At 40.7% G+C, this 11,976-nt stretch overlaps 2 protein-coding genes across 2 annotated transcripts; both read left to right on the plus strand.

Moving 5' to 3' along the window:
* The first annotated feature begins 1,363 nt into the window (after positions 1–1,363).
* Positions 1,364–4,510, plus strand: nfam1 (NFAT activating protein with ITAM motif 1). The gene is made up of 6 exons (XM_030061432.1): positions 1,364–1,549; positions 1,689–1,964; positions 2,393–2,517; positions 4,002–4,130; positions 4,246–4,323; positions 4,413–4,510. Exons 1-6 carry the CDS (start codon positions 1,456–1,458, stop codon positions 4,467–4,469), a joined length of 759 nt encoding a protein of 252 aa, XP_029917292.1. The 5' UTR covers positions 1,364–1,455; the 3' UTR covers positions 4,470–4,510.
* Positions 4,511–5,402: 892 nt separating this feature from the next.
* f8a (coagulation factor VIII associated) lies at positions 5,403–11,809 on the plus strand. Its single transcript, XM_030054754.1, has 12 exons — positions 5,403–5,531; positions 6,323–6,369; positions 6,663–6,735; positions 8,138–8,297; positions 8,573–8,641; positions 8,787–8,907; positions 9,055–9,147; positions 9,829–9,893; positions 10,008–10,089; positions 10,243–10,289; positions 10,710–10,765; positions 10,930–11,809. The coding sequence occupies exons 1-12, from the start codon at positions 5,473–5,475 to the stop codon at positions 11,009–11,011; spliced, it is 954 nt and encodes a 317-aa protein (XP_029910614.1). The 5' UTR covers positions 5,403–5,472; the 3' UTR covers positions 11,012–11,809.
* The last annotated feature ends 167 nt before the right edge of the window (positions 11,810–11,976 follow it).

Raw genomic sequence — 11,976 nt, forward strand, 5'->3', positions numbered from 1 at the left:
GGCAGCTCACACAACATTTTCGTGAGGTTCATAGGCCAAGAGCGACATCTGCTGGTGAAACTGTAATTTGAAAAAATCAATATTAAAGTTGTGTAGATTTCCCCTCTTCATATTCATAGTTTTCAAACTATGTACAGAGTTTTTATATTGTGCCCCATTAATCCTTGTCTATAAAGGTAAAATAATAAATTTTTCATGTACCAGTGTTTTAAATATAGGCCTACATAACACTATAATTAATTTTGAAATATTTTTGTACCATGGTTCAAAACTGTATTTCACTGTAGAATCCCTGAGTATTTTGTCTTGTATTTGTGATTACAGGCTCAATGCTTCGATATGTGCAAGGAGGGACACAAAGCCAAGTGGAAGATCCAGATGATCAACCATCTACAAGCAGACATCAACCATCCACAAGCAGACATCAATCACCAACCAGTTCCTTATTCAAGGATACTTAGTACTGTTTTTACAGTTTTGACAGATCTTTATTTAATAGTGGTGTCATTTATTTTTTATTTTAAATTATTTTATTTTATTTATTTATTTGAGTGTTTGGTGCCATATTTAGTTAGTGTTTAGTCAGTGTGTTATAAAGATTTTATTATTATTATTTATCTCTTATTTTTTCCAACAGTTTTTGAAACATAAATGTTGAAAAGTTATTTTGTAAAATAAAGAGAAACGCAATGACAAATACTGAGTTATTGTTCATTTCTGGCGGCGGCGGCGTGGGGGGGCACCACAAAGCATTTGTGCTTAGGGCACCCAAATGGCTAGTGCCGGCCCTGTCACACACACACACATACACACACACAAACTTCTCACTTTCTTCCCCTGCTTGACCCTTTCTCTTCCTCTGTCTTTTTAAAACCACATGCGGAGGTCAGGGTTGCATCTCAAACTGAGTCTCACTGTGGAGGAGAGCCAGCAGAGCACCTCACCTACGGGCTGAGCTTAACTAACGCAAACACAACACACAAGCAGCCATGTCCAGTCTTTGTACTGTTTTTTAAAATCTCACCTCTCCACTGAATGTTTAATGCTTAATGTTTCTCTCCTCTGTGTGTTTTTGCACGTAATCCGTCCAGCTGTAGTTGAAAGAGCTCTTCTTGAGCGCCTCCAGTGAATCATTGTTCATGACTTTAAAATAGAAAAATAGCAACATCATTTTGAGGAAGTGTTTCTTTGGGGGGGCAAAAAACAGGAACCTTGATATTGCAGCCTTCCATACACCAAGACACACTGAGAAACACTGAGAAACACTGAGAAACACTGAGAGAGACACACACACACTGGACGAACTCCTCTAAGACAGTGGAAGCTGGAGCACCAGAGGACTGGACAGGATTTCACACACACACACACACACACACACACACACACACACACACACACACACATACACACACACTTTCAATTACGGACTGTCAGCTCCGCAGAAAAACTCACAAAATGGAAACTCAAGGACTTTGGCGTCTCTCCTCCGTGTTGTTTCGGATATTTGTATTTCTCATCCCTTTTATACTCTCTGGAGTTGATGCTGAAAGTAGGCCATCTTAACAACTTACGCATGACTATGGACACTTTCTGAATGACATTTATGGGTGCTGAAGGCTGTGTTTATCTGTGTAGTTTTGTGTGTACTCCAGGTCACATGTACGACCCTCTGTTGTGTCCCCTCCCAGGCTTCCAGCTGGAGCAGAGGGTCTATGTGGCGCTTGCTGGCGAAGATCTCCAAATAGACTTTTTTTTGTTCCAACCAGCAAACCAGAGTGGAGGCAGCTTGAAGTGTTTTGACCACAAGAATCAAGTGATACACAGCTCTGAAGTCTTGCAGAGCGGCGACGCAACAGAGCAAATCAAAGGCAGTGTGAAACTGAGAAACCTGGTGAGCAGCCATTCAGGAGAATATCACTGCGAGTACAAATCAGCCAGGGCTTACTGGGCCCTTTTGGTGAAAGGTGAGTCAGCGAGAAAAGGAGAGAAAATACATCAAAGAAAGATTTTTTTTTCCTACTACCTTGTGATATACAGCATTTGTAAAGCAGATTGTATCTTTAGTCCTTTGCAGGAGATTTCTAAATTGGAAGTGATACTTGGATGTGAACTTTCTCCTGCTATGTAGAGTACAGATACATGCAACATTAGTCACGTTTTGTAATCTTGGACAGCCTGAACAAACAGCATCTTCACGTCACGGGGATGTCTGTCAAAGGATATTTTGTAAGACTTAATGAATCAAAACTGAAAATGTACAAAGCCTGATGATCTTGAATATCTGTGCAGTGTAGCCCAAGGCTGGCTCGCTTGGAAGATGAGTAATATATCGGCCATCCAGCCATGATGCATTTGTGACACGGACTGACACTGACGCCTGTGTGTTTTCCAGATGAGGGCTACTGGGAGCCGCGCTCCATATCGGATTACAAAGGAGCTATGATTGTGGGCGGCCTCACCTCAGTGCTGCTCGTTTTCAGTGCGGTCGGCTCAGTGTATGTCTTCACAGGACGTTGGGTAAGATGTGCCGAACCTGCTGTGGGGGTTAGGAAACAGCACATGTTATTGTATACAGAGTGATCATTATGTGCTACATTACAGGGGGAAATGACTGTGTTGCCTTCAAGAGTCCACGTCCAGATCTGAGTCTGACTCCGCAGTTTGAGTTCAAATAATCCACACAAGTTAAAAAGAACATCTTTTAAAAAACATTTCTGGATGCATCCTGGGCAGATGCTGGTTGAAAGTTAAGGTTGTCCCAGTCTTTGCCTCTTTTTTTCTAAAATGTTTTACATAGGCATCACAGTGGCTCAGTGGTTCAAATCCTGGCCTTTCTCTGTGGAGTTTGCATGTTCTCCCGTGTTTGCGAGGGTTTCCTCCTCCATCAAAAACATGCATGCTAGTTTAATTCTTAATTTTGCTGCCAGGTCCCTGGCATGGACCTAGACTTGGCCCTGAGGCGCTGCACGTCGGCTGCCCACTGCTCCTGATAGTTAGGATGGGTCAGAAAGAATTTCCCTATGGGGATCAAGAAAGGTTAACCCACTGGTTAACCATGTGGCACTAAGAATGGGATGATACATATCAATATTATCTCAAAACAAAAGTCTGGATTGTGGGATTAAAAAAATAAATTGTGATAAGCACAAATGAGATGGCTTCACCATCACGGTGTCACAAGATGTCCTTCCTAATCAGATCTTTTACACTTTGTAGTGATAACATTTTTAAATTGTTTAAATTCTAGCGAAGAAAAATTATTGCTCAAAGGATTTGCAGCTTAGATGAACTTGTATTTATTGAACCCCATATTGCATATCAAATCATAATGTAATATATTACTATGTTGCTGCTTGTCATCTTCATCCTGATTAATAATGTCACCATTGCAAGGCAGCACACACTGACACTTATTTCAGGAAAAATCAGGAATAAATCGAGGGTATGGTGCTAAAAAAGATGTGCAGACAGTTTTCTGCAGTGAGTGAATCTGAAGTTCAAGTCTTCAAAATTAAAGTCTGAGTTGAATCACAAGTAATCAAAACAGGGACTCCAGATGGACCTGAGGAGCTATAACATTACAGAGAGGTAGATCAGCACCCTGATGTGGTTCACTGCAGTGTGTGTGTGTGTGTGTGTGTGTGTGTGTGTGTATACCAGGTATTACTAATGCTGTGTGGATGTAAATCTGTTTACAGCCAGTCATGTTGTGGGGACTCGCCTTCCTTATGGGGAAGAAAAGCAAAACCCCTTAGTGAAAATTATTAATTTTAGGGTGAAGACTTAATTTAAAGGTAAACTAACTTTAGGGCTAAGGTTAAGGTTAAGATTAAGGTTAAGGTTAGGGTTAGGGTTAGGGTTAGGGTTAGGGTTAGGGTTTAGGTTAGGATAAGTCTCCAGGAAATGAAAGGAAGTCAATATAATGTGATGGAAACGTGGAAACGTGAGTGTGTGTTCTGTTTGCGTTGTTTGCCCCTGATGTGTAACCTTATCGTTTCCAGGACAAGGCGTGTTTGAGCGCTGGAGGTGGCAGCAGAAGGAGGGAGCAGGGCAGGAGTGAGCCGACCAGGGAGGAGGTGGAGGTGGAGGACAGGGAGGAGACGGCAGCTCAGGCTTCTTCTTTCTACGCCGTACGTAAACCTCTCCTCTGCCCATCAGCAAAACCTGCAAACCTCTCACCTGTACTTCATACTCGTGGTTTGACATCAGAGTAATAAAGGTGTGTGTGTGTCTTTGTCGTGTCAGAGCCTGGAGCCTCGTCCCCGGTCCATCTACGACGTGCTGGACCACAGGACAGCCACGCCAAAACAGTCCAACAACTCGGTCAGTGCTCGCTCAAAATGTCCCAAAACCACCGGCCTTCACTTGTCACGTTTTGTCACATTGATGAGTCTCCCGTTCTCGCCTCACAGGTGGAGCCTCCTCAAAGCCAAGAGGCAGTGTTTGAGTCTGTCTATGAGAATTTCTGAGACGAGCAGCTGCAGGTTTTCATATTTATATCAGCAGCTGTGATTCTCTGTCCTGCCTCACCTGTCTCGTGTCTCCTGTTGTCAACTAAAACAACATGAATAAACAAATGTGTTAAAAAAAGGGAAATATCCATCTCACCTGTCTCATTCCTAATATCTCACGTGCAAAGACATTTTTTTTTTGTCCTTTATTTGAGTAAATTCAGGTCCATGAAGTGTTCGTGTTACATTGTTTGTTTGTTTTTTTCATTAGAAAAGTTGTTGACAGTATACTTCAGTGTAAAAATAATATGATACAAATTACAATGAACAACAAATAACAAAATGTAGGGAAAGGAAAGGAAGAAAGACAGAGAGAAAGAAAGAAAGAGAAAAGAAAAACCCTCCAGGGTCTGCTAACTAATTGGAGTAATTTTAAAATGTCTAAGTAATCTAATAGTTTTTACAAATTTGTGATTTTTGAGTTATACATTTTCAACAGTAGTCAAATATTTTTTTAAAATCTGAATCTTTAAAGGTATGAAAGAGGGTCATTTTTATACCAAATCACTTTTTATGGATATAATATTTGGCCAACATAATGATCAAGTTAATAATAAGTTTCATTTGCTGAAACTCTGTCTATTTTTTGTTTAGTTATTCTGTAAATCAAACCAAAAAATAAATAAATAAATAAAAAATACAAAGACAATGTTCTATAGTTCCAAAATTATAATTAGTATCAATTAGTATTTATTTTGTTGTATTTAATTACTTTATTTTATTTATTCATTTTTAATTTAATTTAATTATTTTATTTTATTTTATTTTATTTTATTTTATTTTATTTTATTTTATTCAATGCAAAGACCACCACTTCATGTACGGACCGCTCCTCCTCTGACAAGCACCGCCCCTTTCACACTAACCAATGAAATGGCTCGGTTCGGACCCTACGAGCCAATGGAATCGCTTCTGTCACTCGGACTTCCTGCTCTGATGTTGTGTTTTCTTGGCTCTAATCATGGCTGCCGAGGGAGACTTCCTGATGCGATACCGCGCCGTGTCAAACAAACTGAAGAAGTAAGGCTGTTGTAATAGTTTATTTAATGGCGTACAGTCAAATTAAAGGTACCTGAACCTCAGTATTCGTCAGTTTTCTTACCAGACTCAGTAACGTTACGCTGTTAGCGGTAGCTTAGCATGCTAACAGCTAATGTCGAGCTGGCCTGCTAACGCGTCTCGGCAGATTTATGTCAATAATAATAAAATAAAAAAAAAAAATAGTGTGTTTTCATGTTCAGTCATCCTGTTAGCGAGTGCATTAATGAATAATATCCACAAGTTCAGTTTCATCAGAGTGTAGCTGCGGTGTTGTTTAAAGGCTAACGTGAACTTCTTTACCAGGTTACCATTAGGTATTATATATTTTTTTATCTTTATTGAAAATGTATTCAAATAGACGTTTCAGACATGCGTTTAACATAATGTTCTACAAAGAAACAGGAGCATGAAATAAAAAATGAAGACGTTAAAAAAAATCTAATTAATAATAGCAAAGGGAAAAATAGACTGCATTAATATAAAATCATTAGAGAATGAGAATACAACACATTAGTTAGTCCTCTGAAGAATTCATAGTGCATATTGACAGTTTTATTATTCTTTTTTTAAGTGTTTATAAGTTTGGTAGTCTTTTATACATTCTTTAAATTCACATTAAGGCAAAGCAAGTCAGGGTAAGCTTTGTAATTTTGCATTTATGTACATTAAATTTACCTTATAGAAGCAATAAGCCGTCTGTGTATGTGAGTTGGTAGCTCACGTTAACTCCTGTGAAGCTAATGGCAATACTGTTATTTCCTTTCCCGCAGGCGTTTTCTTCGGAAGCCCAATGTGGCGGAGGCAAGCGAACAGTTTGGTGAGTCCTCTTCACTGTTGACTTTGTAGAGCATATGACTCTGTGGGTCTGCACGAGAGGAGTTATGTGCCTTTTGAGTTGCCATAGGGCCGAGAAAAGGGGCACATAACGCCTCTCTTACCAAACCACGCAGCAGAACGCAGAACCATCTGCTACACGAGCAGCCATAATGTCAGTGGACTGTAATGTGACGTAAACAGCAGCACCCCTAATCCCCTCATGTGAAGAACCAACCAGGCTGCAGCGTGTCAGCCTCCGTTTTTCATGTGGTCTCTCTTCCCTGCGTGCTCTAGGTCAGCTGGCCAAGGAGCTGAAGCAGCAGGACTGCCTGCAGTACGCTGCCTTCTGTAACCTCGCCATGGCCCGGTGAGACAGCACCACCTGCACAGCGTCACCCCGCATCACCCTCTCTCCCAGCGACTGAAACAAACGTTTTGCATGACACTGCTCAGAGAGGGCAGTCCCACTTTCACAGTGTAGAAACTGATGAACTATTGTAGCAGTGGGGGAAAAAAAAAAAAAAAAAAAACAATTCACGATTGTTTTTTTTTAATGATTTATAATCAAATTTTTTGGTATTCCTGAATTGATTTACCCACAGGGTTCCCCTCTGCAGACATGCCCACCTCATGCCAATCAAATGCAGTTGTTTTGCATGCAGTACTAATGTGTTGTTTTCGCCTCTTCTAAAATGGTGTATTGCTGCGTACTGAGGCCTAAACAGACTTGGATGTGTGTAAATTGGGTTTGACTGGAAAGCTGAGAGTCTTGAGGATTCAATGAGTCACATTTTATTCAGGTGTGATGATGTTAGTCTCAGTAGTAGCCATTTCATTGCAGTTTTGAAGCATTTTTTGAAATTTGACATCACTATATAAAATAACCCATTGTGACCATTTAAGATAATTGCAGCTTCATGAAACTGTACCTCCACAAAGTAGAGGATAATTCAGAAAACACACTAAATCACAATAAATCATGATATCAAATTGCAGTACTTAAGATTTGCAATGCATGTCAAACACATATCGAATCAGCACCCAAGTTTCATGATAGTATCGAATCAGGAGATGAGCACATCGTCTCAGCCTTAAACTACTGAGCTGCTGGAAACAAGATGCTACATCTTACAGCTTTCAATAACTCAAACTATCACCAAGAAATTAAAACGACAAATATACTTTAACCCAAAGGTTAAGATTTGTTTTAGCAGAAAAGATCCGGAGAAAAGGATTTCAAGACGGATGGTGTGGTCAGTAAAATAAACTCGATGTGTTTGAGTCCTGTCGCCTGTCCGTCACACACAACACCCCAGATGGTACTGATTAGATTTTGACAAACCTGGGGATGATTCACCTCACTTTGGTCTTTCAGCATTTTCAGAATGACACCGATTGGCTTAAGGAGGGCATTACAGTATTTCCACGTTCGTTAATTCATCTGTTCGCATATCAGATGCAGTACGTCATACATCACTGATCCGATTTTTGACGAAAACTGGGGAAATGAGTCATCCCACCACTGTGCATTTTCAGAGTTGCATTGATTGATTGAAGGGTTCTGCTACACTGTCGGCCTAAAATAAAATATTCAATGAGCAGTCAGTCAAGCACGTCTCAGTCCTCTCTATTCCTGCTCTACACAAAAAACAAGGTAGTTACTAATTGGTCCAGAGGGAACCTGCATCATTCATTGGGATGACATGTTTGCTGCTGCCTTGCTCATCAGTGCATCTCTTGCTGCTTCACATCCCGTTGTCTAACCACAGCTGTGAGCAGACACTTTTCAACGCTCCTGGAGAGGCTCTGGCATTAACGGATGCTGCCCGCCTCTTCCTCTCCTCTGAGAAAGAGAACAGAGCGCTGCAAGCCCCGGGCTTTGATGAGCACCTTCAGGCTGCACTCAACTGCTACAGCTTCGCCATCAAGGTAGCACATCGGCGACTCCTCAGTTTCCTCTGTGAGATGACATTTTTTAGTGCCCCAAGCATCAGTTCCTCTCTAAAAAATATGTGACAAATGAAGTTATCGATAAATTCATAGTGAAAATTGGGGTGTTAAAGTCCAGTAGGTAGTTGTTGCTGGTGTCAGAAATTGGAACTGAACATCTGAAGAGCAGACATCGTTGCATGTTTGAGTCTTGCCCTTTTGCCTACATTCCTATAGAGCCAGTAGGATAACGTTGTTTTACGAATGGCTCGCAGGTGTACATTGAGATGAACCAGCCAGTGATGGCAGCCAGCCTGTCTTTGGAACTTGGCAACGCGCTCAAGGTGTGGACCAAAACCTTCTCACTGAAAACATAAATTATCATGATTTGTGTGTGTGTGTTTTTTTTTTTTCCACTCACGTGGAATTTCAATCGTAACTTTTTGTCTGCCCCCTTTCCCCTCCCTCCCTTCGCTTCACCTCACATAGGAGATGAACAGACCAGGAGAGGCAATCGTTCATTACCAGCGGGCTGCAGAGCTGCAGACACAGACTCCCATCGAAGCTCTGCTGTCTATGGGGGAAATGGCCACCTGTAAAATCCTCACCCGTGAGTTCAGTGTCTCTGCTCATGTCACATTTACTTGTGGCTGGGTGCTTTTTTTTTCTTTTCTAAACTTGTGTGCAGGTAAATGTAGAACTTGTTAACTTGATTGCTTACAAAGTTAAGAGCTTTAATGCCTCTTTTGTTGTGCAGGTGACTATGACGGTGCTCTGTCAGTGCTAACAGAGATGCAGCTGTTGTGCCAGGAGAGAGGACTGCTGCTACCAGGCACCAGCACCCCAGTCGGTGAGGATCTGATGATTGTAATCTACAGAAAATAATAAGGAGCTCATCTGTTGATTTTGTTTTTTTAATGCATGAATGAAACTTGGTATCTTATGTTTGCTGCACAGGCTTTACAGTAACCTTTCCCTGAGCAGTGACATAGAGGATTCAGGCCTGTACTGATTGTAAACTGGCTGTAAGACGTCTGTCTCATTGATCCCCGACAAAGACTTTACTCTGAACATCCTAAAAATTAATGCAGCTGTTTTGGTTGTTGATGAATGGACAATAAGACGTCTTGGGGGAACCAACTACAACTTCTTCCATAAAGTTATATGCAAACTTTTTCAAGCAGTGCTGTTAATCAAGCTTTTTGATCACTAAAGTTTTGTACAAGAGTTTCACTACAGTGATTTGTAGTAATGAAGAATTTCTAACCGGAGGCTGTGTCTGTCCAGTTGCTTTAAAAAGCGTAATTTCAGCATGAAAACATTTTTGATGACCTGAAAAAGACTTCTGAAAGCGGGCTTGTGCCCATTCATGTGACTACCTAAAACGACCCCAGGATAAACGTCTAGTGTCTCACTTCTGTTTCTCAATAGGAAGTGAGACACGTAATGAGGGTTGCATTTGACCGATGATCGACAGACTGCTAAATAAGGAAGTGTCCTCATTTCTGTCCCCTGTATCCTCCATGCGTAGGTGCATTTCTGGACATTGTGGCCAAGTGTGAAATCTCTAGAGTACTACTGCTGATGTTGCTCGAGGTAGGCACAAGGATGATAATTATTGTGTTGTTTTGGGTCTTGCCAAAACAAAATATAGTTGTGGGCAAGGCCAGTCTGCTTTTGTGAGCCAACCTTGCTGCTCTTCCTCTGCAGCCTCCGCCTCAGAAATTGTTACCAGAACATGCCCAGACCCTGGAGAGGTACGCATGGGAGTCCTTCGACCCTCACAGCCAGGGTAACTACAGCTCCACTGACACCAAAATATTGTTTTTAACGATACATATACTTGGTTTTAATGAATAACTTGAGAAAGGATATCACAAATCCCACAAACATACTGTTACTTAGTGGATTACAATCAGTTTTGTTGTTTTTCCCTGTCCTTCAGTGACCTTCTTGCCTGAGAATGTTTTCCTGCTCCTCCAGTCGGTCGTGGTGAGTATCAAACCTCACAGGATTACCTGGTAACTGCCACATAAAGGATTTTTCCAAATGTCACGGTCCCCCACGGTCCCTCACATGAAAGGATTAAATGTGTTTCATTTTTTCCCTTTAGTGTTAATTTGAATTTGGTGCATTTTGCTTGATAAGGTGGAGGTTTCAGGATTATCGCTTTTCACTGGTGTCCTTCAATGCGAGAGGATCAATAATGAAACATAAAAAGTGTCTTTTAATGAAAAACTTACCACATATTAACTTTTCTGGTAGACTGGGCTTTGCCTGTATTGAGGCGGGGTAACCAGAGTCTTAAAAAGATCATGAAAGCGGACAGGACTGTGAGATCTAGTCAAGGTGATCTGTATTTGCAGTTAAGGTTTTATTTTTGCACTGTATAACGGCAGATCTGTTTCGCAGATGGCCTGCCAGGAGAAGGACACAGAGTCCCTCAAGTCTCTTCAAACTGAGCTATGGTGAGCATTCAACATATTCTTTTTTTTTTTTTTTTTTTTTTTTTTTTATTTCCTTCATGTGATAGGGATTTAGCAGCTTTTTCACTGCGTCTTTCTTCATTTTCCATACTGATCACGTGGTTGTGTCTCTGTCTCTCTCTCTCTTTTTTTTTTTCCCGCTTCAGGCCGTTTTTGTCGGCTGAGCAGAACCATCTTCTCCACCTGGTGGTTCAAGAGCGCATCACCCCGTCTGGCCAAGGGATTTAGTGCAGTCCAGTTCTAACTCACTTCCTCTGGGAATGATATTTTACATAACGGAACATTCCAGTTTTCTGGCTAGGTCTGTTGTAAGGCCTGAAGACGTTTTTGTTTTCCGAACCTCGGTGTGTTGCAACTCTTGCAGAATAAACAAGTGCGCACAAAACAAGATTTTACCCGCACCGAGCGAAGACACACACACGTAAGAATCACATAAGTGCATCTGTTTTTCTGAGGAGCCTCCCCTGATGCAGGAAATTTTGTCGGGACGTAACCTTGGACTAAATTCAAGGAATCCTAATGAAACCTGGCGGTGTGCTTCTGCTCAAGTGAAGGTTACATAACGACACCAATCATATCTGTGAGAACTACACATGCTGTTTATGTTCTTTTTGTTATGTTTTGTTGCATCTTATTTCATCAGTGTAATATTTATATGAATTATTAGATTAAATATGAATTCAGGGGTTTTTTTTGGCATTTGAAATGTTTTATTAATAAATGATATGGCTTAAATTTCAATGTAATTACAAACCCTTCTAATGCGTAGTTCTGAAATATGGTGAAATGAAACACCATGGTCCTCCATCCCTGTGTTACATTACGTTCACTAGTACAAATTGCATGTACTTTTATATGATAGCAGCCAACTAAAAAGACAGAATCAAACATGGTTAAAAAAAAAAAAAAATTCACTCAGAATACAAAATGTTACAAACATACAATGGTTACAATGTACATAGATAAACAAAAATGGATACAATATACTTCAGTTGTAAAATAAAGATACAATGGACTAAAATTGTACTAAATTAAGGCTTGTCTTTCCTGATTGTTCAAGTACTGCAACAGGAATGTTGTAATTTCAATCAACACACCGTACCTTGTTAAATACAGTATAATCACCCATGGACTCCCCCCACTGGAAACTTGAAGTAGTCACTCAATTACACATGTTGACAAGTATTTTCATC

The sequence above is a fragment of the Myripristis murdjan genome, chromosome 1 (genome assembly GCF_902150065.1).
Source record: "Myripristis murdjan chromosome 1, fMyrMur1.1, whole genome shotgun sequence".
Lineage (NCBI taxonomy): Eukaryota > Metazoa > Chordata > Actinopteri > Holocentriformes > Holocentridae > Myripristis > Myripristis murdjan.

Excerpts from the sequence above, each read along its gene's own strand:
- nfam1 (XM_030061432.1), top strand. The coding sequence starts at position 1,456 with ATGGAAACTCAAGGACTTTGGCGTCTCTCCTCCGTGTTGTTTCGGATA. Across the intron at positions 2,518-4,001 it reads ATGTCTTCACAGGACGTTGG|GACAAGGCGTGTTTGAGCGC; the intron begins GTAAGATGTGCC and ends TATCGTTTCCAG. Across the intron at positions 4,324-4,412 it reads CAAAACAGTCCAACAACTCG|GTGGAGCCTCCTCAAAGCCA; the intron begins GTCAGTGCTCGC and ends CTCGCCTCACAG.
- f8a (XM_030054754.1), top strand. The coding sequence starts at position 5,473 with ATGGCTGCCGAGGGAGACTTCCTGATGCGATACCGCGCCGTGTCAAAC. Across the intron at positions 10,090-10,242 it reads CTTCGACCCTCACAGCCAGG|TGACCTTCTTGCCTGAGAAT; the intron begins GTAACTACAGCT and ends CCTGTCCTTCAG. Across the intron at positions 10,766-10,929 it reads TCTCTTCAAACTGAGCTATG|GCCGTTTTTGTCGGCTGAGC; the intron begins GTGAGCATTCAA and ends TTCCCGCTTCAG.